Below are 26,995 nucleotides of genomic sequence, written 5' to 3'. Positions count from 1 at the left end.
CACCAGCTCGCACGTCCGCGCGAATTAAACTTAACCACAATTAGCAGGAACCAGGGCTTCGTTTGGCGGCGCATATAACCGCGTGTAAATTGTAATAGCTACCCGACACCGCCAGCAACCGTCGGCATCGGCGACGTGCTAACGCGCGCGTGCGTCGCGACGGGCGCGTGTGTGCACGTTCTGCGATGACACGGAGTATAATGTAGTAGGTACGGGATCGCGCGGACGTTGAATACAAGATCGACCGATCGCGAATCTATCGATCTATACACGGTCAACAAGTCCCGTCGCGTCGGCGTCGTCGTCGGGGGGAAGAGCACGCGGGCTTGGGAAGTCGATGAACCGAACGCTGTGCAACGATGTACAAAGGATGGCGCCCGATAACTTATGTGCGAATTCCCTTTGATCCATGTAAATCGAGATTCGATCATCTTTCTGTGCTCAATTTTTGTTCCCTACATAAAAAGATCTGGGTCATGACGATTGTGCGTGACGCCGACGGGGAGATGTCTAAGAAATTTAATTTTGTCGCACGCGCATTCGACGAAATTTTTTTTTACATGTTTATAAATAGAACAATGACGTGAGTCAATAAAGCAAACATGCCGAAGAAACGAGAAATAAATAATTATTAATAATGAACTTTTTCTATTTGTTCTAAATTCGCATCTTTGATTATTTTATTTATTATTCCACAAGATACGATTTTTCTACATTTTAATCTCGCAGACATATTGCGATTTCGATCTCTCAGATATCGCAACTGACAATGGCTTCAACGGTGTAGAATATAATTTGATTATACATATATCTATTGTCTCTGTTTATAGATATAATCAATATCTTACATACATAACGTCGTTGCGTGCACGAGAACTGCATGCTTTCAATATTAGTATGTATTTCGATCGTACGTATATACACGTGTGAAAGAGAGGCGAAGCTGCTTTACTTAAAACACATAAACTAGCTGCTTAACTTAAACATATAAACGTAGAAACGTTTCTTGTGCATAAAAGCAAAAGATATTAAACCGTGTTGCTGGTTATTTCCATACATGAAAATAGGAAATGTTAACTCTTTGAGGCTCGGCGTGTTTACGATACGTAACGTACGTTTTTTTAAAATCTTTTTCTGCCCTCAATCTGCTTGTTGCTCTTGTTTGACCACTGCTTTTCTCTATATTTGCTGGTTGCTAACAAATGCAAAAAGAGTTTCGCTGCATTTGCGTGTATTGTAGAAAATAACGATTGTTGGCATTATTTCGACATAAGATTCAGAAAATGCAAAAAATTTAACTACGCTTGATATAAATAATTTACTTGATGCACACATAATGTTATTTGTGTGTTCGAAATATATTTTTCCTTTCTTTATTCGTTATACATATTTTTTTCATAAATTATTATACGCATGATAAAACTAATTAATTACATGGTTTAAACTTAGTTATTTTCGTTGTGCTTAATTTGTATAAATACTCCTTTTAAACTTATCTCTTTTTTAATTTATCAAGTTTCTTAAATAAATTCTTAAATAAAACGGGGAGGGGGGCGGGGGAGAGAAACTATGTTAATATTGGTTACAATTATAAAGACGTACAAAATGTCCATTTGCATGAAAGTAACATTTACAGAATCTGAACTTCTAATCGATATTCCTCCCTGATTCCATTAATATTTACGATATATACTGATCACAATTCAGTATCCGCTGCGTATCTAATTTCCGTTATATATTCGTAGCCTGTAGCAATAACTTTTGCGTGATATCTATGTTACGCAGCCGTCGCCGTAGAGCCATTTGCAAAACATTAATTGATCGGTGGCAAGTCATAAATTTCATGCTAATGATATCCAGAGTGCATTTCATTAATGTATTTTCTATTCTATCGGTTATAATGTTACAAATATATCAACGTAATAAAATTTATCAGCATTATTTAGTAAAATATCTAACTGCGCTTAAACAGTATTAATGCGTAATGATGGCAAAATCGTAGTAGAAACTGTTTTGAAGTAAATAAAAAAATTATTAAATTTCAAAGGTATTCGCAAAGAAGATATATACGATTTGCATTAATATCATCAAGTTTTAAAACGCGTTTAATATTTCAGTATTAAAACCGAGGAACAATGCACTTTGCTCTTTGATGAAATAATTAAATTAAACGATGCAATTATACGATTGAATTACATTGAGGCAGAATTATCTCTCATCTTAGTTCTTATCTATTAGTAATAAATTCTTGAAACTTTGGCTATCTCGGAATAACCGATACAATTTAGTGCTCCGCACACAGATCACGTGCATATAGTTTCAGAACTTTAGAGGCTTTTACGACTAGTACTCTGGGCTCTCTCGGAAAATTATCTTAAAAAGTCTTCTAGCATACACATACATATTTCTATAATAATTTTATCCAATTTCAGAGTACTTCGCGTTTGCGAATTCGATGGATTACGCGAATGAAATGCGGCAAATATAATATATTTTTACTTCCATTTATCGCTGAAAACGCTCCGAAAAATGCGAATAAAATTTTTCGAATACTGCTTATGCTAAAATATTCGTTAACGTCAGTAGAGGCAAGCAAATGTTATGAAAATGCCATGTATGCTGCACAAAAGAGGTATTAACTATCTGCAAAAACAGATATTTCCGTAAAAACGTAACCTGGTTCGTGACCGTTCCACGTGTTTCAAACATAGTGACATTTACTTTTGCTTAGTTGCATATTACAAAAGTATTTATATGCAGTAACGGCCAACTAAATGGATACTTTCTATATATTGAATTCTTGCATGTACAATATCTCCGTAAAAATTCTTATTTGGCATAATGACTTAAATAAGAAAAAACAACCGACGTATATAAATTGATTTATATACGTATGTTGCATAATTTTCTATATTGATACAAAATTAATCAAAGAACAATAAATCAAAATTATATAATAATAATAATGTAAGAACGAAAGAATTCAAAGTTATTGCATTCGTTTCGCGTTTTATTCCTGTTATTTTTTCAATCGTTTTAACCTTTTACAAGTGAATATGAGTTATATCGATTATGAAATAAGATGACGTAAATCTCGGTATTTCCAGATTTAGATAGCTTCTTATGCGTCAGCTCTTTATCGCCACCTGAAGTAAAGAATGGAGACGCGACGTCTTCTGACGGGGAAAAAAAAAGATGTTCCATGGCCCCTCGCGCCGGGTCAAGGCCCGCAATCGTTCGTCTCGTCTTGTAGTCGTAGGTCGCGGATGTAGGCTTTCATTATCTTTCGGGCGGTTTTCTCTCTCGCTCTCTCTTCATCACTTCATGTCGTGATCGCGCCAGTGTGCACTAGCCATCACGGTCTCATCGTGTTATCCGAGGAGGACATCTCGAGTTTCAGAGGAGAACAAACGGCACGTCGTGTACACGTCTACTGACGACCCTATAGAAATTGCGAGGACGTTCTCGAGACTTAATGAATGGGCCGGCGCGTGTATCTGTGTATGTGTGTATGGAGGGAAAGAGCAACGGCGGGTGCGAGGTGGTGCGATACCGCGAGACCGCGGAGAAGAAGTTGATGGCTTGGCCGGAGGCGGGGGAGGGAGCAGGGCGAGGGAGTGGGTTGGCTAAGGTTGGATTGTCGCTCAATTTCTCCGTTTCTGCTGTCGTATGTTATACGAGTGAAATCCGCGATGATATTACGAGACGACGGGCGAAATGTTCCGCTTCGGTCCATAATGCACTGCTATAATACATCGCCGACATTTTTCGCGTGTTTCGCCTCATTACGCACAGTCGCATAGAGCAATCAATTGCCGATTCTCGTGGTTCGCATACGCGAAAATTCAGAACTGGACAGAGGTCTATAAATAAATCATGTATACAAAAAAAAAGCACGAGTTGCGTGTGTGCTGCAGACAGGAACTGCTATATATACTGGCGTCATCGTGTCAAATATCAATCCCCTTAAAACTGACTTCACAATAAGGCTCGGGCGTCGAGTGGTGCTCGATGTCCGACCGCGAAGGGTTAAAAATGCAGCTTCGACGAGTTTCGGGTTGTTCCCGTCGAGGACGTCTTCGTTTATTCCTCGATATAAAGCCGTGACGAGCCCGGTGTCGGATTAGCTTCAACGCTCTTGCCTCCCCCCGCGGCGTTGTGCTGCAATTTGTTTCACGGCACGGTGGGACGATGGAGAGACGGGGGGGGGGGGAGAGGGCCGGGGTTTTAATCTGCATCGGATTATACCCTCAAAGAGCGATGCATTTCATTACACTGAAGCCATGCGGGAAAGTGGGCTGGTGTTTGCAGACAGCGCTGGCCAGCGAAGCCGTAGTGGAAATAAAGGACGTACTTTCGTCGCGGTAAATCCTTCCGTTATCACATTTAGACACCTGTCTATTTGCCGCGGAGAATGAGAAAGTACCGTTGGAATATCACACTTCGTGATCACGTATAACATCGTGTTGTTTTCAGTACAAAGTTCCAAAGGAACGTTCGTTACGCCATGCTATTTTAACGTGTCTCGTGCCGGATTAAATTTAGTTACGTAAAAGTTCGGAGTATCGACATCGACCTCTTTTACCCCGTATACTGGTATACTCGCGAGGCTTTCAATCAGTCTGAGATACAAGATTTAACACAATGATTACAGCAAATAGTTTCATTAAGGGACCTCCGATACTCTTCGCAAAAACCATACCAAAAATTCAGCATTTAATATCTCGTACGCCGGATATATACGGATTTTTGACAGTTCGCAACACAATCGAGCACCCGCAGTAATTTCATGCGGACGCAGGTGTTACGATGGTAAATGGTAACAAAGTGCCGACTTTGAACGAAGCTTTTGATGCATCGTGCAGCAATTGCAGGCGATACATGGAGTCATGGTTTATGATGCAGTAAATTCAATGGTGCCGCGCGAAATTCGGGTCAGCGGTACAATACTTTCGATCAATTTTAAGCGAAATGGGGCTGCACTTTTTGTTCTCGTTAGATATATCCAATTAGTTTTAACACAAGAAAAGATTCGCAGACGTAGAAATGAGATACAAGCGCACTGAAATGACATTACATAATACTCATATATAGTTCACGAAAGTTCAGTTAAAAAATTCGAGTTGTCGGCGACAGTCTGCGGAGAAATCAAAAGTAGTAAGAAGACACCGCTACTTTTTAACATTTCGTCGTTCCCCGGTCGCAGCGCGCCAGACTTGTACTCAAATATATGCAAAAGTATATAGTGCCGCGTTGGCTAACAACCAAGTCGAAAGAGCAAGATGTGTTAAGGCGAGCGGGGACATGCCTAACGCGCGAACAATCATCCATATGTTCCTTTACGATCACCTGGAAGACATTCAACTATATCGTTATTTGCGGTAAGGAGGCTTTAATGATAAGCACTCGAGAATCGTCGCAGCTCTTCTGCGCACATAATCGTGCATTCATTAGACTTTCTAGCGTAGCGGCTCGAGCAGCTTAAAGATTATAGTTTAATGGAGTTCGAATATCATAGTTCGCGCACCAAAGCGCACCTAAGCGATATCGGTCACGGTATCGGTATCGGATTGAAGGGAAAGAGAGACCGTCGCCTCGCGCGCCAGTGCAGTTTAAGATAATGTTTTCACTGGTGCTACCGGCGGTTATTTTACTACGTGTCCTTAAGTTCTTCCTTGTCCTGTTTTACAATATCTGTCGGATACCTCGCGAGATTACAAAAACAACACGGTCGCGCTTCCGTTCCACGGAGGGCAAGAGAAAGAAAATACTCGCAGCGTCGTTCTGGGAAGTCGTAAGTGCACGGACAACGGTCGGCGCTCGCTCTTTACCTTCAGGTGGCGACTTACGATCCAATAAAGTTTTTGTCCCTCCCGCCCCCTCCCCCTTCCGGCACAGCTGCGATCCCGATCTTCTTTCCCGCGGGATGTGTTTCTGATTGGTAAAAGTTACCATGGTTTATAAGTTGATTAAGGACACAGCGGGAGGCGATGTCGAAGATTCTGTTTGCGCAGGTAACCCCGAAACTCGGTTTCGTCGCGGTGAAGTAAGTTTAGCGGCGCTCCCGTCAAGACGCGAGCAAGTCGCGACTTCTCTTAACTCGGGGGAGGAAGGAAGAGGGGGAGAGACTAAAACCGAGTGAAGAATAAACAAAAAGAATGTTGTTCGTATTATGTGCCGCGATACTCAAACAAAGTACACCTGCTCCACGATAATCGAACGAATTGGGATGGTATGAATTTCGAAAAAGTTAAAAGAAATCAACCTGAAAAGATGTTGAATCTTTTAGTATTTAATTAAAAAATTTTCAATCGTGTAAACACAAAATAATATCAAAAAGTAAGATTAAACTAATAAAAAATAGCACGGTCATAATTAATAATAATACAATATTTACTATACATAAATTTTGCTTTTATTATTAATATTAAAATGTTATTTTTTATCAGTTGTTTAATATAAATAATATTTATATTTTAAAATACCTCAGTCAGAGTTTGAACCTGAGAATCCCGACTTTGCGGGACGTCTAACCAATTCAATCACCGAGGCATGTGATGATACTTATCGCAATAACCGGTATATTGAGTGAGAATGTATGTTAGAGGCACGTATATTAAATAATTATTAATTTGACCGCGTAAGTGAATAATACAAAACGCAGCCGACATTGTAATCTTTTTTGCAATAAGTTGTTCTTCGCAGAATTTTAAGATGCTTAGTCACATCGAATTATTAAGGAATAAAGATCAATTGTGATCTCACTGTTCCAACTTCAGCTAATGATTGCGTTACAAGTCCGACATTGATTCGGCGCGCAGTTTAAATGGCTGAATAATAGATTTAATAAATTCATATAGAATTTATTAGGCATCAAAATCCAGCCGTGACTATAGAAGGGCTCTCAAATTTATTTGTATTATTTATATTATTATTACAAATAATATTTTCAAATTATGTACTAACAATAAGTATAACTAGAGATCCTTAAAAATCGTAAGTATTTATTAATTTATACCGTAAATTTTTTCCTACATTATTTAAATATTTTCTTGCAAACTGTAATTTTAAAACAAAATGTTACGTGGAAGTTGATTTCTTAACTCGTTTTATAACGCGTTTTCATCTCAACATCAGTGTTTATCGTTTGTTACTTCAGTTGTAAACGTAAAAGCGCAAATTAATACATCAAATAAGATCCGCGTTTAAGTTGAAAGCTGAAGCACAAATCCGCGGGTAGCATAAAATCGGAAAGACCAAACATTAATCCTTTCGCGGAAAAAATATCCAACAAATTCATTAAAAACGAAATCCCGAGGGGGCAAAAAATGCGGAGCATCAAACAGATATTTCAGAGAGAGGTCGTAATTTGCCATTGCCAGGTTCGGTAGCACGGTTATATACGTGTCGAGCGACGCATAAAACCACAATAAATCTCACTCAAATAACAAATCCCGCTCATATTATCGAGTAATACATGGTATTCCGATAGGTTGTTCTTCACGAGCGTGTAAATCTCGTGTGGATGATGCGAAGGATGTAGAAGGGAAAGATAGGAAATAAAGCACGGAGAGAGAAAGTGAGAGAGAACTTATAATATCGTAAAAATATCTGAACAAAATAATCCAGGATTAAAATCTAAAGAAAAAACAAATCGGACCAACTAATCTGATCTTGCAAAGCTCCTCAAAAATATGAAAAATTAACAGGTATGCCGATTATAGTCACGGGCGGCTGACTTGCCCCTTCCAAATGTGGCTACTTTAAGATCGATGTACTGGAACCATGTGAAATATATGATATCATATCGCACTGGTGTCGTTTATGTGAAACCGTATGGTGAACTAGGAGCGCACTTTGTATCTCTTTTGCGCTCTTTGTACCTCTTGTCTTTTCGGAGTTATATCGGTTTATATACCGGACGAGAGTGTGTCCGAGCACCGCGTTATACGTTGCCTTATACGTGCACGCGAATGTACAATAGGATAAGCGAGATCGCGCGTGATCTAGCGCCGCTTACGATGTCGAGCTATAGGGGTATTAAAGGATAACGACTGCATATTGATATCTGCGTAAGAGCGCGCGTCAGTTGCGCAAAATTTATTCGCGTGCCCGTGATAGTGCCGGTGCGTAGATTAACCTTAGGAATATCTGGCCGCGGGTGTACGCGATGTAAACGTCATTCGGATGAAGTTACTATAAAATACGAGTACGTTGCGTGAACTGCTACAATTAAAAGTTTCTAAGCGCTTTCGGTATGCTTAATGTATTAGTAGAATTAAGGGAGATTTATTGTACGCGATATAATAAATGTGTTACGGTGTTTCATTTAATGATAATAATATCCGTTACGTGCCCCGGAGTTAAACCGTTTGTCTCTTTTGCGATATATCATGCCATTAAAACTGTAATTTATCAATTTTCATATCATCAAAGATATCCTGACGGCATGTTACATATTTGCGTCACATCATGAAAAAATAGGAACAATTAATAAGCATAAAAGCATATCAATTATAGTCGATTTTCTATTTAAATTCGTCTGAAATTTAGTATGCACCTATCGACATTAAGACTCTTATCGCATATTACTACGTTCGCGGCAAAAATATTTCACTGATAATGTGGTCTTTAATATCAGTATTGATATTGTAATTACACACATTTTGTGTTGAAAATATATACGTGAACAAATATTATCTACATTAATATAACATAATAATAATAAATATATTTCAATGTATATTTATCTTATGTGTGTATATAACTATATTATCGAACAAAAAAATTATAGATGACTTTGAATATAACAGCAAACATTTTACAATGTTTTAATATTAAAATTTAATAAGTTTTAATATACTCATATAATGATCTATAAAATTGTATTATCAAAGTGAAAATTAGCACGACAAAACTGAACTTCTTTTTCATTAAGAAGTTCAGCAACAGCATTAAAGACATAATTTGTCGTGTACTACAATTGATGGATGTGATGTTGCGTATTTATGCAATTTATAATATTTATAATAAGCAGTAAATACGCGTTATTCATTAATAAATATTGAAATAATACGGCAATAATAATTGAAATAACAATTGAAAAGATTTACGAATAAATCGGAGAATAAACCTTCTCGGCTAGAGATCAACTACCTAAAAGTTTTTCCTAGGAGCAAACTACTTTTTCCGGCGCGAGTAAACTTGTACTGGCAACGCCCCGGCCGTAAGAAACCGTTGTTTCCGCGACAAGATATCTTCTACGCTCTCAGAAACGTTCCCTGCAAATTCGACGAGTTTCTCGACAAGACGTTAGCCGTAAGAAGCTAGCAGACCGACCCGGTCGCTCCTGACCTGGGCAATTCGTTACTACCCCTCCGCCGCCCGGCCTCGTCGGCGCCGCTCCTTCGCTTTACTTGCACTTATATGTATGTATATACGCGATACTAATTTCCCAGATCCCATGAAACCCGCGGTTGATTTCGTCGGATTCGTATTTTCCCGACTTTTTACTATCACGCACATCCGGGAGATAATATCGTTACAATCTTACGAAGAAAGTTACGATTCGCTATCATCTCGATCATCTCGATTCGATCGACCAAAACAAATTAACTACGTTGACTAAACAATTCTGTTTCCAGATGTATAACAATGACGCGTATAAACAGCAACTTAACTATTGTTGACTGAACAATTCTGCTTCCAGACGTATAATAAATGATGCGTATAAACGGCATTAGAAACCCAAGTAGGAAACAATGTTAGAAAAATAACAATCTTCGGATAATAGATTATTCCAAATTATTGAATATTTGTCTAGTAGATTTATATGATTCTGATTAATATCGTAAGATACTGGCGATGACCAAACAGTTTCCTGTCAATCAGTTTCGTTAAAAGACGACAGTTATATTTCTCTCTTTGAGCGTAACGCTCATAATGCAAACAATCAAGGGTGAAATACTCGCTAGGATGGAGGATGTCTCTTCTGTTTAAAAATGTGGAAATTAACATAGCGAGACAAAAGACGCGCTGCGTTCAGGCGGCGGAATCCCGCTCGATCAAAGTCGATGGCGAATTTCGGATTTCCGCGGGCGATCGAGCCTGGACCGCGCTTCCATTTTGCATTTAGCTGTATCAGCTAATGAGATCCCCGTGACGTCATCTCTCCGGAGATTATGGGTAATGCATCGCCGGAGGCTGCGCCCGTGCCGCGCCGCGCGTTTCACTCGGTAAAAGTTACTCGACAACATTTTTCCTCGTATCGCAGTTATTAATATTTCGTTCGGTGCTCCTGGCGGCTTTCGCACGGATTATCCGATTATTCAAATTCCCGTATCCCGCGGACGGCGTTTGATAAAACCTTTTACCCTCGGAGACGACGTTCGCGGCGCGTCTACATCCGGGTGAGGCTTAATCATCCGCGCTCTAATTCCTGTACGGGTCGTCAATCTCGGTATAAGAACTGGATTGCCAAAACAGACTATACGCGTATTACGGCGTTACATTTTCGCGGGACAAAGGGCTCGCTTAACCTCTTTAATGTCTGTCAATGCGTCTCCTCCCTTCGTAGAACTCGCCAGGTTCCTCAATGTTCTTACGCCGGAATTATTTCCGACTAAATTGAGCTCTAAAATGTGCCCTCGCGCCAGTAGGACTATGCAAATTCCGTGCACATCAGTTAAAAGCCGGTAATAAATGGAGCCCATTTCGAGCGCGTGATTTCGGCGATAAAGGGGAAAATAGTAACGTGCGGAAATGATCTCCTTTCCGAACGGTTAGAGGAGTTTCCTACTACAATAAACATTGGCGACGATGATAATAGCCGCTGTGTAGACACATACATTCGGTAAATTGAAAATCGATATCGAAATGTGCACTTTCAATGAGGCTTACGAGTTTCATGGGGTGGCAAGAGCAAATAGTCTTCGATTTAACAATTTTTATAAAAGGACCCATTTCGAACGGGAAGATGTGAGAAAAGCGGATTCCGATTGAGTGGTACGAAGGTAAAAAGGGGTGCAGCTGTTAAATGGACCGTTTGACAAAAAGAAGGAAGAATAACCACGGCTCGAAGTATTTTTATAACATATACATTTTCAACGGTTTGCATGTTTTCACACTCGGCTAATTTCCTATCTGGTCCGACGAGTGGAATGTGTAACACCCACGTAATGGGTACACTGAGGCAGCAAAAGTGATCGTTAAAAATTATCGTATTTCAAAATTGATTGTTACGCAGGATAATTCGTTTGATAATAAATAAAACAATTCAACTCTTTCTTCTCGGAGAGACACGGTGGCACGTTTGTATTTCGCTCATCATTCACTCCAGTACCTTTCCTATCCGAAAAGGTCAATTTCTATTCTACTGTACATACAACCGCAAGTATAATGCCGAAAACCCAATCGCTAACACATATTCTCTCGCTTCCTCTGATTCGATAATACGACAATCGTGTCGATAGGCATCACTTACCGGCATGCTGTTCAGCGTGAATAAGAGGTGAACCGGTGGCTTCGAGGGCGGCACGCTGCAATTTGCTCTCAGCATGTCTCCCGGGTCGTAGCGATCGCGTTCCGATACGATAACGGGCTCTTCACGGGGCAGAACTGAAACATAATAATTTCGCGGGTCTCTCTTATAGTCATTGTCGACGAAACTCGAGCGCGGCACGGCAGGGGGAAGGCGGGCGCCTCCGTAATCGCTCCGTTTCCCCGTGCCCGCCGCCGAACTTATCCAATATTCAAGCGCGCCAATGAGGAGACCCCGTTATGTCGCCAGCTTTATGCGCTTCCGCAGAGTACAATGGGGTTACGTGTATTGCGTAATCCCGACGCCATCCTCAGAAGGCAGTTACGAACGCGTAACCGTGGAAAAATATTAAACGCGGTACGTGGATATTGATTTTCGCCGTGGTAGCGCGAAATCGGGTAAACGCGGGGCGTTGCACTGCAAAGACAATAGCTGCAAACTGAAACTGTGATTAAAAGCTTGTTTGTTCTGCAGCAAAATGAAGTGTCCGTGAATAGAACCGGCTATTGCCCCCGCACAGATAACAGGACCTGTGTGAAGTAATAAAGCAAACTTTGTATTGGAAACTCACTAATCGTCGCGATACTTCAAACAGGAAACGTAACACGAAGTAATCTAATTTTCGAAGAATTCCAAACAGTAGATATGTATATCAGATAATTCGGGTGAAACGCGGGAATCTCTTAAAAATTCAACAATTAGTAAAATAATTATCGGTTTGTTAAAATCAATTTTATTTGAAACGTAATCCTCACCATTTCTTAACTACAGTATTAATGTTACACTTAAACAATGCATCTAATATTTGTAGCGGCGATTATTCGAATTTATTGCCAAGTTCGTCCCGATGTTTACGAATAAATGTCGAAATGCATATTATATACACATTTCAATTTCGTTCGTTGCACAAATATTTTTGGAGAAATTGGATGCACCGGGAACGGATCGTCAATTTACAAAGCACTTCAACTTTATCACTAAGCCATCAAGGTTCCATAGCGGCCGAAGATATTAAATGTTCGCTGCGTACTTCACTCGGGGAAAAAAAATAAAAAAATCTTCCACAAACGTATTTTACGTATTTACACGAAAAATATCTTCGCTTGCCCATTACCTCTCCCCCCCCCCCACACACATTATACACATGTACACAGAATACATACAGTGCATCCATTAAGCATACAACTGGCAGTAAATGAGAATTATACGTAAATTATATTTAAAAAAACTTATTTCGATCGCGATTATTTACATAATTAAAATATGACGATTCAAACTGAGAAGTGTACGTTTACTTTGTCGGTTAATTTCCAAGCATCAAATCAAGCCGGTGGGAAAATTATCGCCATTTATTTTATCGTATGCTAATTAGTGACTCATGCTTTCGGACTAACTTGCGTCCAAATTAAAATATAGCTAGAGCTTATTATTATCAAAATTGAATAGCGTATTTCAGTCAAACATTCATCGAGCTAATACTCTGAAGAATAATTAAATTCCTCGAATAATTTAGAAAGTTGAGTCGAACAGATTTCGGCATTATGTTTTTCGATACTCGTAAATAGAACTTTCTCAATAGCACTAGAATAAATAAACTGCGCACATTAAGCGAGAAAATCAAACGCGCGTGGAATTTGTAAATACCTCTCGTGTTATCATATATGTATTTATATATTTAAAATTATTTAATGTAAATCAAGTGAAACACAGTGTTAACAAAATTGTAACGTTACGAAAGAGCGGGAGGTCAATTCATTCACACGATAAATCGAGCTATATGTCACAACTCAATTTCCGTTTATGATATTTCGCCAATAATATCGCTTCTCTTTAGGTTTTCTATTCTAATAGAATAATATTGTGATAAATATAAAAGATGTTCCGAGATTTTCAATCGGTGCACCTCGATAACGCGTTATAGTATCTTCTCAACTTGGACTTTTCGATTACTCTCACGTTCTTAACTACGGGCTTCGTATATGTGTACTTTATACAGCGAAGCACTTGAAGCCAACGTACTTGAGATGAAACCGGAAGCTATTGCTGGTAAGTCAAGTGAAAGGAATAACCGTGAAGTCTCCTAAGCTCTGCTCGAGGCGACGATAAACCGACGACTCGTGAAACGATAGAACGATTAATCGAATCCCGGTTACGTTGCCACGTTCCGTCAATGAATAGTATCGAGAAAGGCGCAAAAAAAATCGATAAAGAAGCACGATAGCGATGTCGAGGCGACGCTATTCCTTGCGCAATGCGAGCACGAATTCATGAATGGCTGATATTTAATATCCTGTTGTATGAAAGAAAAAACGTTCAAATAGAAATCTGAGACGTTCAGAAAAAGTATAAATGTAGAAAACTCCCTTTGTCTCGTAATAAATTAAATGTTATTCGAATATACAAATATAAAGTATTACTGAAATATTATGATATAAATTTAAAATATAAAATTACATGACGTAGCATATTTTATCGAAAAAGGCGGGAATTTTCAACTTTAATTTTTTTCTTATGAACAAGAGCTTTATTAACGTCTATTGTTGTAAAAAATTCATAATTATGACTTGTACTTTTTCCTGAACTTTTATTAAAATAACAGAATAAAGAGTATGAGAAAAAAAATGACCAACGCGCAATAGTCAGATATCGCAAGAGAATTACGCGATGAAACTTTTACTGTGACATAAAGAATTCTGTCTATTTTGTGCCGAGTTTTCTCTGTTCTATTTAAAGTAAATTTCGATTAAGTACACGCGTTTTAATATCGATTTATTACCGCGCGGCTCTACTGCGGTGCAAATTTTTACACGACGCCGTTATACGATACGAGAAAATCGATATAAACGAAGGGAAGTAACGTTCGGGAAAATTCAAGTGCGGATACAATTTTCCTTTGAGCACGTGAAAACTGTACCGGGACAAAATTCGTTTACCCTACGAGCATCTTGCGATGTTATCGTAAAATATGAAATTCATATCCCGTCCGGGGGGTGCGGATAGCCTCGTTTTGCCGCGGGGAAGGATCTTCTGCCTGAATTCGAATGCTGCTAATAAAGAAGACGATCTGCAGATATTATGCCTGCCAATCGTAACGAATCGCGAGCATCGCCGTGATCGATGGCGAGATTGCGTGGTGGAAATGGAATCTTCGAAGATCATCCATCGCGTTGAATATTTTTCTTTTCGAGTGTCCATTAGTTTTATACAAAATTCGTTAATCACGTCAAAGAATATTGATCGGAATGCATCCCGTGTAGTAAGACAGTAACGGTATCAGCACAATTAAAGCAAAGAGTAAAAAGAAAACAATGGAGATAAGTTTTCTACGAAGACTGTCTGCTGAAAAATAGATGTGATACATTTACAGCAACTCGGTGAAAAAGAGGAAACTTTTAAATATTTGACGGAGGAGCACCGGGAATAGACGGAGGAACAATAAAACCTAAAGTATCCTACCAGAAAAAGAAAAGATAGGAATACAATAAGGTCAACAATATTATGAACGAAAAAGCAGGAGATTCCAATACGACGACATTATATGGAAAGTAAATATGGGCAATAAATGGATTAATAAATGTTAAAGAATTCATGAAAACGTTCATCACATTTTCAACTAATTAATTGCAATAAAGCAATGGAGCGACTTCATAAATATGGACAAATATTTTATATAAAGATAAAAAATAAGAATCGTCTTTATTTTTGCTTCAAAAAATAAAAAAAAAATAAAAATAATTTAAAAATAATCGAAATTTTTAAACAGATTAATTTAAAAAAGTCCCATCGCGGAAGAATGCATTAAATCCGTTTCATTCATAAATAAATAACGTGTCATTCGAAATAAATATATTTACAAAAGTTTTTATTCGCTATCACTGCAAAAACATTTTCAAAGCATTTTATATAAATGCATTCGCTTGCGTTTGATGGCTGGAATATTGGATGATATGACTGATCCTTGAATTTTGCAGATTGAAATGGCCAACGGTTGCCAGAAATTTCGACAGCCATCATGCATCATTCAATCATCAATCTTGTTCTCCGCTTATCGGAAGTCAATTTCAAAGTTGGAATGACATACTACTACATATACAAATTTTTGATGACTACCATCCATATGTTCCCGCAAATGAAAAGACTATGCCAATTAAACATGACGCATTTCTTCAATTAAAATGACAATAGTACATTCGTATAACAGCTAATTGGCACAAAATTTTTGCTCTGATATTATTTAAAAATATATTTTAAATGAAATAATTAATGAAATAAATATAAATTTTGGCACAGTGTAAATTAAATCATACATTAAAACTTTGTATGTAATATTTTATCGGCTATATCTGTGTCCAAAACATTCTTCTCATTTTCCAAATTTAAAACTATTTTTTCGGTAATAATAAATATATTTGCAATTATTAAATACAAATAAATTAATACTTTTTTAATATCACATATTACTTAAGATAAAAAGTTAATGAATTTCATATTTAAATTCATTTTTGTAAAAAATTTTCAAAAATTGTTACTGTAATATAGAAGATGAGAAAAAATTTAATTAAGCGCGCTCAATAAAAGTATTATGCGCCGGATAATGTAATGTTGTAACAACGCAAATTCCTAATGGATGTTTTATTCGATGTTTTGATGAAAAAATTGCTATAGAATTTCTATGTATGTGTATACAATCAAACATTTTCCAACGATAACGTATAATTTTAATAACACGAGTTTCTCGTGGGAAAAAAATATCTTGGAAATTTACGAGAACAAAACTTGATGGAAAATTCGGAAGTGAATTTGCGTGAAGTGATTTAGTCACGCATTTGTCGGTGCATTGAGAGGAACGTGCTTAAGCAGAATTACAAGCGATTTCGATATAGCGTTCACCACTCTCGAGCGTTATATTAAGATCTGAATCTATTTTACATTCATGAGAACATTAGAGCGCGAATACGTAGAAATTTCGTCATTAACATATATGTGCAATCTTCTTGATAAGCAACCTCACCTTGTACAAAATGAAATTATGCGACATTTTCGAAAAATGTTGTAATTTTGCATAAAGTGGAATTATTACGTCTTAACGGTTTACGCCATATAATTCGCGTCATTGAGAAACAATTGTTGTTATACATAAACGATAAGAAAATAATAAATCATAGGGTACAGCGGGGTAATTTGGATAATAATAAGCATTTGCAAGAATTTCAGAAAAATAAGAGATTTTAAGATACATTTCATTATATCAGACATTGATATAATGAAATGTATCTTAAAATTTCTTATTTTTCTGAAATTCTTGCAAATGCTCACTATTATCCAAATTACCCCACTATTCAAATTACCCCGCTGTATCCTATTACATTTTCATTATGTGCAGGAAAAACTCAAATCGGCTAAGAAACTGAATAAAAATTGGCTTGTTACGTGATAATAATTTACTTAATCGATACATTTTTGCCTTCATTCTAGTGTTTAATTGTACATTCATCGCATAACAAAACTAAAATCGATTTATTTCTACCAAAATTTCATATTTTCTTGCAATTTAATTTTCCAGCAATGTTGATATTTAAATCTCGGATGTAAAAGGATTAACCGTTCAAATTTAACGAGCAGAAATTTAGCTCCTAAAATTGATTGCAACCTCAAATATTTACTGCTTTGAAATACTCGTGAAAGTTACAAGCGCATAAACGTACCAACGACTATCATACAGTTAACTAGCGAGTAAATATCAATAATAATCATAACTTTTGTATGAAACATACAACACGTGTTCCAACACGGGTAATGTTAATTACGTAATAATTATACATTTAGTATAAATGTATACATATCAAAATTAATTTATATAAAATCAAATGAGCGTAAATGCATATAATATAGATTCATCTAATTCATCGAAATTTGTAATTTGCTATAATAATTTGATAAAACCTCATCTGATTTATGAAAATTATAAAATAATGTTTGGCATTGAAATTTAAAGATTAATGGAAAATTAAATTTCAAGAGCGCAAAGATATTCTTGTTTCCACGATTAATTTTAAGTAAATTTTACTTTTGGCAGAAGTTTAACTCCCAAACTTAATTACCAAGACATTAAGTCTTAAAATTAGAGATTATATAAGTGAAAAATATTGCTTTCTCAATTTTCTAGGAAAAAAATTGCTTTGAAATTTGTTGCAGAATTAAATAATTATTAAAAAGTTATTGTTCGAACAAAGCACACGCTGTCCGAAGCAATCTGTATATATCATATATCTGACTATCACATAACGCGATTGTATAAAAAAAAAAAATTGCTTCGTCTGACAGTGTAGTGTAATTTCAAAAGATTCAACATTTCATTTCTAACGAGGTTTCCGGAGAATTTTCTTTCTGATGGAATGCTTTCCAGAAATAGCATAGCTCGTCGGATATAAAATAATGAAGTGATGGAGTGCACACCGTATTACTCACGATGTTGTGTACGCTTACGGTACAATGCTCGCGTATAGTTAGATAATTCAGTAATACCGTTCACCAAGTTTATGCGACTTTGCTATTACTATATACTGCTCTATTAAGGGACAGTATGCACAATGTTACTCATACCAATTCAAATTAACACAAGTCTTATGCACATAAATAATTAAATTACATGACACAGTTGTTGTTTGCCAAACGCATTATGCATTGCAAATTATTTTTAATTTTTGCGCATTGTGCACGCAATTGACGTATTAATGTTACAGAATGTACTGCCAAACTTAGCATTCTGCTTGCGTTTTATGTAAAGGATGCAAGAGAAAGACGAGGCAGCATAGAATTTCTGATATTCAAGCATTTTTCCAGCATCTTACGTAGAATCGTGCCGTCGCACTTTAAGACGTTACAGACCGTTCATTGAATCCTCTCGATATAGAGTTGCGAAATAAATTCTTCTCCTTCCGAAGCGGGAGATGATAGCACATGTTTCAAGAATAGTTTCGTAATTTCGATACATAAATTCTATTCAAATAACTTTTCGCTCGAATTCCTCGCACGCCTAGCCGCGATAAGAAAAAAAATATGTCAATTTCGTCGCTCGATTTCATCGCATAATACCTACATATTCGTGGAAAAATAGTGAGGCAAAATTGTTTCCCGCATATAAAACGTAAAAAAAGTTTTATATATATTTTTTCAAAGAGCAAAGGAATTTCAAATATATGTATTTATATTATATAAATGTACTATAATAACACACATAAAATATATTACAATATTAAACAAAACCCTTTTACACAACAATAACTGTTTTGCAATTAACATATAGCTTCGTTACGTCGTGAAAAAGCTAAAATTGCGTACGCAACGTTTGTTATACCTGCTAGTTATGAAAAATAAAAAAGCATAACGCGTAGAAAAATAAAATTCTTGAATATAATAAAAATATTGAATTATTTTCCGCTAAACAAAGCAGAATGTATGCAGACGCAAAAAGAGCACAGCTATTTTTAATTTTGAAAAATGTAGTAGCCCCATACAAGAAATATTTACAACTAAACTTTTACGTGCAAAGTAAATAAAATTCTGTTGATTTATTTCTTAATAAATAAGATCGAATTAAGATATCAATAAAAAATATGTCTAATGATTTTAGATTACATGAAAGTAAGTCATATGATTATTATATCAGTCGCACTGATTGTCCATACAATTTTTATACAATATAGAAAATTCTTTTACGATTTTTTATATTTTTATTTAAAAAAGAAAAAATACTAATATTATATTAAAGCAATTATATATTATAAATATTTCGAAAAAGATATAAAACTAATTTAAATAATAATATAATATTAAACTTGGAAAAAACTGCAATATCTCTTTATGAGACAAATTAAAAAATCTGCAGAAATGATAACATAAATATAACGGAACGTTTTCGATTAGCAGTACATCGTATAAATAATTCACTATTTGATATTAAATTATAACGAAAGGTTTCGAAAAATCAGCATCTCTTTATATTTACCGTTTCCGTGATAATGTCCTGTTATGCAACAATTTGTAACGAGCACATCAGCAATGCCATGACAAACAGTGCAGCACGCGCAGGAGTGAACAAAAAGTCCAACAAGAGAGACACGTTCCGTGCGTTGCCAGCTTTATGCGTAGCATAAAGGATGCAACTGTGCAAACATATACGCGTGAAAGTTCTTCAACCGTGCTTCGAGAGTCTCGATTTTCGCCTTGCAAAATGTATCTCCGCGACGCACAATTCGCGCGTTCCTTAATGCTGCTACATCGCGTTGTGAAATCTTCGATTTCTCGCAAGTTTACAGAAAGGAGAGGATTGTAGAAAGCATCTGGTAGTCCCGACAATGCTGGTAACTTACAGCAAGAAGATTTAAAGAGCTCAGCGGACAGATATATGGCGAAATTACTATCTCGCGGTCGCTCATCTTTGAATAAATCGCGAGTCCCTTAAATCCAATAGCGCAAACGCCAAACTGAGAATTCCCAGGTGATCATAAATCTTATCGGCTATTCTAGTGACTAGATTCCCTCGACTAATAAATTCAAAAATACATCCACAAAATAAGGTTTAGCGGTGCAAATAAAGAAAATAAAGCGATTAAAAGCAACTGTTATTTTTCCTAAATTTATTATGCAAAATGTGCATGACATTAAAAAAATGTTGAAGATAATGTCATACTTCATATAATGAATCTTGAGAAAACGTCATCATGTATTAGGTGTTACTCGATATGTTCAAATTGTGGAAAAGTAAAATATTTGATATGTTTATGTCGAAAATACGAATATCAAACGTTATTGCATCGTTAATTATGTCTTAGGATTTATCGACACTGATTGTTTATTGGATTAAAAGAGAGCGCGCTTTCACTTTATTAATATAAATGATATTATAAATACCTGACACGTACGAATACATTTTTTATAACCTTACATTTTAATATGCAATATTTTGTAACATTCATACACCGTATGATAAACAACTTGATTAATATGCATTACGGAATCCGTCACTTACACGTATTAAATGAGTGATTTGGAATTCACTTTATTGAGTTTGCGACACGATTATCAATGGAATGCAAAGCGACATACTTTTAATTGCGCGAGTTTAACTTTTAAATTTCATGCGATAAATTACATCCATGCTGATGACACTGGAGAATGATAAACTAATTTCCTTAATGAACGGTAAAACTTCTAATTCTGTGCAACGTACATCGAATCTGCGAAATGGAATTTCGCCAACCGTAATTTATCCGTACTGTCCTGAATTCGGGATTTTTTGAAACATGCCAAATTTTTACTAACATTTATATTAACTACGTATAAATCAGTTTATCTATGATAACATTTTCGTGAACAATACTTTAGCTATAACATTTAATGTAATAGATAATATCTACTCGGTAGTCGACGGTAAGACACCCGCCCGAAGAGTAGGGAGATCCTGGTTGAGGTAATATTTTTTGCAATAAGTTATTCTATAGGATTTAATAAGATGCACATTGGCATCAAAATTATTAAATTGCTTGTCGATTTAATTTATAATATTACGTAGTCCGGATTCAATTTGCAGCTGCGCTTCAAGACGGACAAATATTCGACGCGTAATTTACCTGAACTGGAAATTGTAAAGATTCACACAATTATTATCAAGCACAAGATTCACTTCAGACCGCATATGGCATTTATAAAAATGTATCATTATTTACAAGTCAATATAGAAAAATCACGGATTCCCATACGATATATATGCAGATTCGGCCAAACATATATGAATATTGCATTGAACGAACAAGCTGATATCAAATCAGCTAAGAGGACGACAGACGGATCAAATTCAATAGACGGATCAAATGCGACAGACTTAATAACGATGACAAGAGAACTTTTATCGCTGCTGCAGAGATATGTGCATATCCCTTTGAGTACTTCAACTTACGATGTCGTATTGCACTAATATGAATTATAGTAACAAAAAGATTAGCACAAATATCGAATGGAAGTGCATTTAATTTCAAAAATTTCTAAACGTTGAGTGATTTTACTTCTCAATATAACTTAGAATGTAAAATTTAATTAAATTGAATTGAGTTTTTAAATTATTTACAGTTTAACGATAATGCACAATAAAAAAATGTTTATTGTATTACTGTTTTTCGAAACTACATTAAAATCAGAGATTACAAATAAAAGCGTAGTTATAATTAATTTCTACAGTTTCAAAAATTAATTTCGCAATGTTTTTATACATTAATTTATCAATTATACTGGTTTATACAATAGAATAATTCATAATAAAAGAGATCAAATTCAAAATTCGAGGTATTTCAATTTGGATTGTTAAAGATAAAGATAAATAATGTTAAAATTTGTAAATTAGAAATTATAATATCATAACTATTTCCTCATCCATTTAATTCCATTGGAAAAAAAAGAGATTGTATGTATAAAACGGAGCAAAACCTCGTTTTTTAATACTGAATAAACGGAACATTTCTATGGGTCAACTGCACTCAGAAGAAATTTTCACGTAAAAATACGCGGTTTAAAGAAAATATATGACAGCATTTGCGCCAGTTCTAATTATGTATCGCTCGTAATTTTATAAAATTATCATACTCACACAGAAACTGGAACGTTATACTAAAGCTTTTTAGCTTACTCAATTGAGATAAAAAATATTATCGTTGCCCTTTTCGTGCAATGCACGCGCGCATATATAGATACAACCAGACTTAAATTTAAAAGTTTCAAAAAAGTATTACAAGAGAATGACTCGCCGAACAATTGTGAAAATACTTAGTTGTTACATATTTAATTGTTAATCACGAAGTAAAATTGCGACTTTTATATTTTGTGGAAAAAATGGGTTTTCGATTATAGCTAAAAATTTAGTTCTCCGCATACACACTCATTCAAGGATATCGCGAGAGAGTAAGAATTATTACAATTGAGTATCAATTCTCGTATGCTTGCATTATCTGACGTGATACGCGGTAATAAAAAAAAAAGAAGCTTTCGTCTTTCAAGGCACTCGCTTAATTCGCTCGTGCGTAAAGCTATGGCCCGGGATAACGGGAAGAGTGGCAGTCTGCCTCGTGCATGTGCGGAGTTTCGTGATACCGGGTAATACCGTGGGGCATGTACTTACATACTACGGTGAGATTCTTCGAGCCGGAGGCCGTGGAGAAGGTCGGCGCGTCTGCCGTAACTTCGCAGATGAATGTACCCGAGAGGCCGAAGTCGACATTGCGAAGCGTTACCTGGCTCTTGTTCGAGTTGTCGGGCTGAAACACACGTCCGCATAAGGTGTACACGGCGAATGGGAAGTACCTGCGTATCAGGCGCAGCGGCCTAGGTTATTACCGTCGCGGCGTAGTCGTAATGTCATTTACATGCGGATAACGTGATTCGATATAATCTCATTTGTTGAAAGACGTTACACATGTTGGAGAGATTAGATATTCGCGTTGTTGTTTCGCGATTCGACGTCTGTGTATATAATTGTGTACTAATAAACATGGATTTGCTATTTGTCATAAGCTATTCTATCGGTTTATAATATTTTACGCGTTATACTGACTGGTAATTTAACTGTTGACAAATATTTAGCACCAGTAATAATTACACTTTTTTTTTTAATTTCTCGTGAGTATACAGTAAAATTAAAACTTTTAAAAAGATGCAGCGTTCTCTTTGTTTCGGCAAATATTCCATGAATATCCTTAGCCCCCGTCGCGTCCGACGATATGCCTGGTCCACTTGAGGGAACAATCATCTTATCAGGAAATTATCGAGCACTCGACTAAAGTGACCCGGAAAGCCAAGCTGCCGGCGGAAATAGAGGTGAAGCGACTTCGCGACGGCGATAGGGCCCGAGTAAGAGAAAGAGTTTAATCGGAATAAGCAAAACGAAGCATGCATAATTAGCGGTGCTTAAATAAAGAAAGAGGAGAAAGTAGCGAGCGAGCGGGAGCGCGCCGATGGCTGGGGCGAGAAAAAACCCCGTGAATTGCGAGCTCTTTGACGAGCGGGAAAGGAGCGTGAAAGGCAAGTGAGCTCTCTTTCTCTTTCCTCGTTGATTTATGTGAGCGAGGGCGCGCCGAGTCCCCGGCTGACTTTACAGAAACAGGGACAAAAGCCCGGGTACGCCGCACGGGAGGGATAAATATGAAACCATAGCACTCTCACTCGACACTATCCAGGGAATAATCTCCGATGTGTAGCGTCTTGTCGTGCTCTACCCGACTGGCGATGACGCTGATATCCTCCTCGCACGAGATACCCAATATTTGTAGCGTATGAATCGATCATTTGCAGATTACTAATGTCCAGGATAACAATCTCGCGCGAGATATTAATTCAACGTCGGACAACCGCTATTAATCCCGTCGCATGCACGAAAAATTAACGAAGCGCCAAAATTATTCGATCAAAATATCAAATGTGAGAGACGACGAATATCGGATAATCTGAGAGTAATTACTTATCAGAAGAGAACAATTTCTTTTCATCTTTTCTTAACTCTGTTTATATGCATTAAAAGCATTTCGCCAAAATATATACGTACGCAATTATTGTAAAAATTAAATCCGTTACTTCCCGGAGTTAATAGTTCACCTGTGATCACTACTTCGACATTCTTTCTCCATTCGTAGTTTTAAAAAGAGCACGTCTTTGACACAAAAATCATTATTTGCGGCTTCTTTTTTTATATCTAGAAGAATTCGATCATGCGGTAACGTGCCCATTGCGGTAGATTGTCTTTTTTTATGGGCCGTTAACTTGTCCGATACTTGTTTGAATTCCTACTAGAATGGCTGCGACGATGTCAATATGCTGGAAGCGTGATATCTATACTTCTCGAACGAGCGTCAATACTTGGGTTTGGTCGGGAATTGCAAATAGATAGGTATTGGGAACGAACCAATCGTGACTTCGGGCACGGGCATTGTGGAATAATGGGTCAATGCTCGTAGGTCAATGCGTCGGTCTTTTTGCTCGCTAACTCTCGTCCGTTGTCCTTAAACGTCGCGAAATTTCAGTATTCGATTCTCTGCTATAAATGTCAACAAAAATCAATGATATACTATATGATTTGCGAAGTTCGATGCAGTGAAACGCATGACAAGGCACAATATTAAATATGTTGATACGCGTAGCATCCGGGGGCTTTATATGTCATCATGAAGGCGCTTTTAACATACTGCACACTGTCCCATACAACACCTGCTCGAGCGGCGCTTTGTTGACTCGTGCAAATGTGTTTCGCTGCTTTGACTTTACAAACGCTGAGTCGAATTGGTTAACTCGATGTTTAGCACTTTCAACATATACGCAGAATTTCCGCGCGTATATACGTGCATTATACGGAATTCCATACAATAACTGCTCTTTACTAGATGCAGAATAAAATTTGTTTACGCGGAGTTTCTCCGCGCGCGCGCTGGTGGAGAATGTACCGGGTATAATAATACGATAATTCGGGTTCGTAATCGCATAAGCGATTTAGTATAACACGGCGAAAAACAACGAAGTGAAAAATCATTTTTTTTTTTCAAGCCCTCCGGACACGCGTCGCCGCGAGCGTGATAGCGATTCATTCCCCAATATAAAAGGTCTATTAAATAAAACGTATCTCTGGTGTAACGACTAGAGTATTGCGATATTAACAAGCCGCGGAAACAAGGGTACGCATCAAAGTCCTGCCAAACGTATTTCCGATATAGATATCCGGACAGGATACGCATATATATATAGCAAATCGAATATCAGCCTGAAAACAAGCCAAGTAACAAAACAATTTTTTCTCGCAGCCTTCCCTCTGGGAGGGAGGAAAACAAATGGGGGAGGGGGACGGACGTATTTTTTTTCGAAATCGAGGCTTTTATACCCCTCACGGCGCGCCGCGGTGCATTACTTCCCGTTCGTCACCGGAGAGCCGGCCGCGCGTGTACCGTGTTTCGAAACGATAAACGTAAACGGGAACAGGAACGTGCGGCGCGTTGTCACGGTTTGTCAGGTCGTTCATTCGGCTGTACCGGAACACAACGGTACCGAGGGGCTTGTTTTTGGCGCAGCAGGCGCGTGCACGCGGCATGGCCGCGATTGGCGGTCACCCCACGCCACCCCCTCCCGCAAACCATCGCGCCCAACGCGTGTAACAGCCTACGGAAATGTTCGAGCGATGATAAAAGCAACCGTAGACCCGACTGTTTTACGGCGATTACAGCGGTCAAGGGTGCTGTTAACGAGGCGCCACCCGGCAACCTGCGGTTTGCGTTATACGGTGATACGATAAAACCGCATATTTCGTTGTTAGCTAACCCCCGCCGATTTGCGCGGTTCGACCGAAAAAAGATAGCCGCGGTCTCGCAAACTCCATTCGGGGACGTGTGTAAAAGTGTGCTCCAATTAACAAATGTTCCTCCCCCTCGGTTGCCGATCGTTAAGACCTCGGACGCATCGTTTCTTTTTTAACGGTGAGCATGTTCATGATGTTTTAAAGGGATCAGGTATTAGCAGATGTTTAAGGAAAAGCGGCGGTGCAAAAAAAAAAAGAATATTGAAGATTTATCAACATGGACACAGAGACTGATACTAAATATATTGGAACGTTACTGGGCTTTCCTGTGAATCCTTTTACAGTTTCTTACCCGAGAAGGAAATATGCTCGATTAAAGTCATCTTCTTTAAATCATGGAAAATTTGCCGATAGTAATATTAGAAATATTCTTAAACAAAAGGTCTGATTTAATATGTATAATTAGTAAAGTCAACTGGCAAAATAATAGAAAAAAGTACAAAAAAAGATTCTTCGGTATGATAAGAAACAAATAAGTAAAAAATATTCAAGCACATTTAATTTTTTCAAATATGTACAATAGATACGATAGAAACATCGCAGATATATTTGTGTCAAGTATTCTTCTGCGCATTATTATTATTTGAAATATATTATTTTATCCCGTTCTCTATGTATACATGAAATTGCAGCTGCTTAACGATCCACTTTCAATTTACATTTTGGTAATTATATACCAATATTATTATATCTATACAGAGAAATGGCTCATTTTATATTTTATTAACGTTTATTAAATGTTAAATATTTGCCATTTGAAATTCATAAACTCGTTCATTTCATCAAAATATTCATGTTAATGAATTCTATTCATTCCTTCAATTGAAAAATGTTTTGTTGCAGTTTTTATTAACGAAAAATTGCACTTAAATAATGTAGCTCTTTCTTGTAAAAAAAACCTAAAATGTATTAAAAGAAATAAAAAATATATATAAATATTTTAGACAAAATAGATATTGAAAAAAACGAGGTAAAGAAAATTAACTTTTTGCAAAATCAATATCATTATATTGTAAGTCGTAGCGCACGCGCAAAAATGTTATTTAAAAATATTGTCTATTTAAAATTTTTAC

The 26,995-nt window shown here is 37.0% G+C and overlaps 1 protein-coding gene and 1 long non-coding RNA gene across 2 annotated transcripts in view; one reads left to right on the top strand and one right to left on the bottom strand.

Annotated features, from left to right (window-relative positions):
* Positions 1–11,384: 11,384 nt before the first annotated feature.
* The window catches only part of LOC105459247, a gene marked incomplete at its 3' end in the record, with an annotated part of 94,083 nt that continues 78,472 nt past the window's right edge, over positions 11,385–26,995 (bottom strand). Inside the window, exons 3-4 of the mRNA XM_011705112.1 lie at positions 22,710–22,845; positions 11,385–11,616 (exon numbers count right to left, since the gene is read on the bottom strand). Coding sequence (XP_011703414.1) covers positions 11,385–11,616; positions 22,710–22,845 — 368 coding nt within the window. The remainder of the gene's footprint in view (positions 11,617–22,709; positions 22,846–26,995) is intronic.
* LOC105459244 lies at positions 19,713–21,750 on the top strand. The gene is made up of 3 exons (XR_975656.1): positions 19,713–20,039; positions 20,948–21,011; positions 21,132–21,750. It is a non-coding gene; the product is annotated as an uncharacterized LOC105459244 (long non-coding RNA).

The sequence above is a fragment of the Wasmannia auropunctata genome, unplaced genomic scaffold, assembly GCF_000956235.1.
Source record: "Wasmannia auropunctata unplaced genomic scaffold, wasmannia.A_1.0 LD334200.1, whole genome shotgun sequence".
In the NCBI taxonomy this organism is placed as follows: Eukaryota; Metazoa; Arthropoda; class Insecta; order Hymenoptera; family Formicidae; genus Wasmannia; species Wasmannia auropunctata.
Note: the sequence above shows the minus strand (reverse complement) of the source record. Positions and strands in the feature narration are given on the sequence as shown.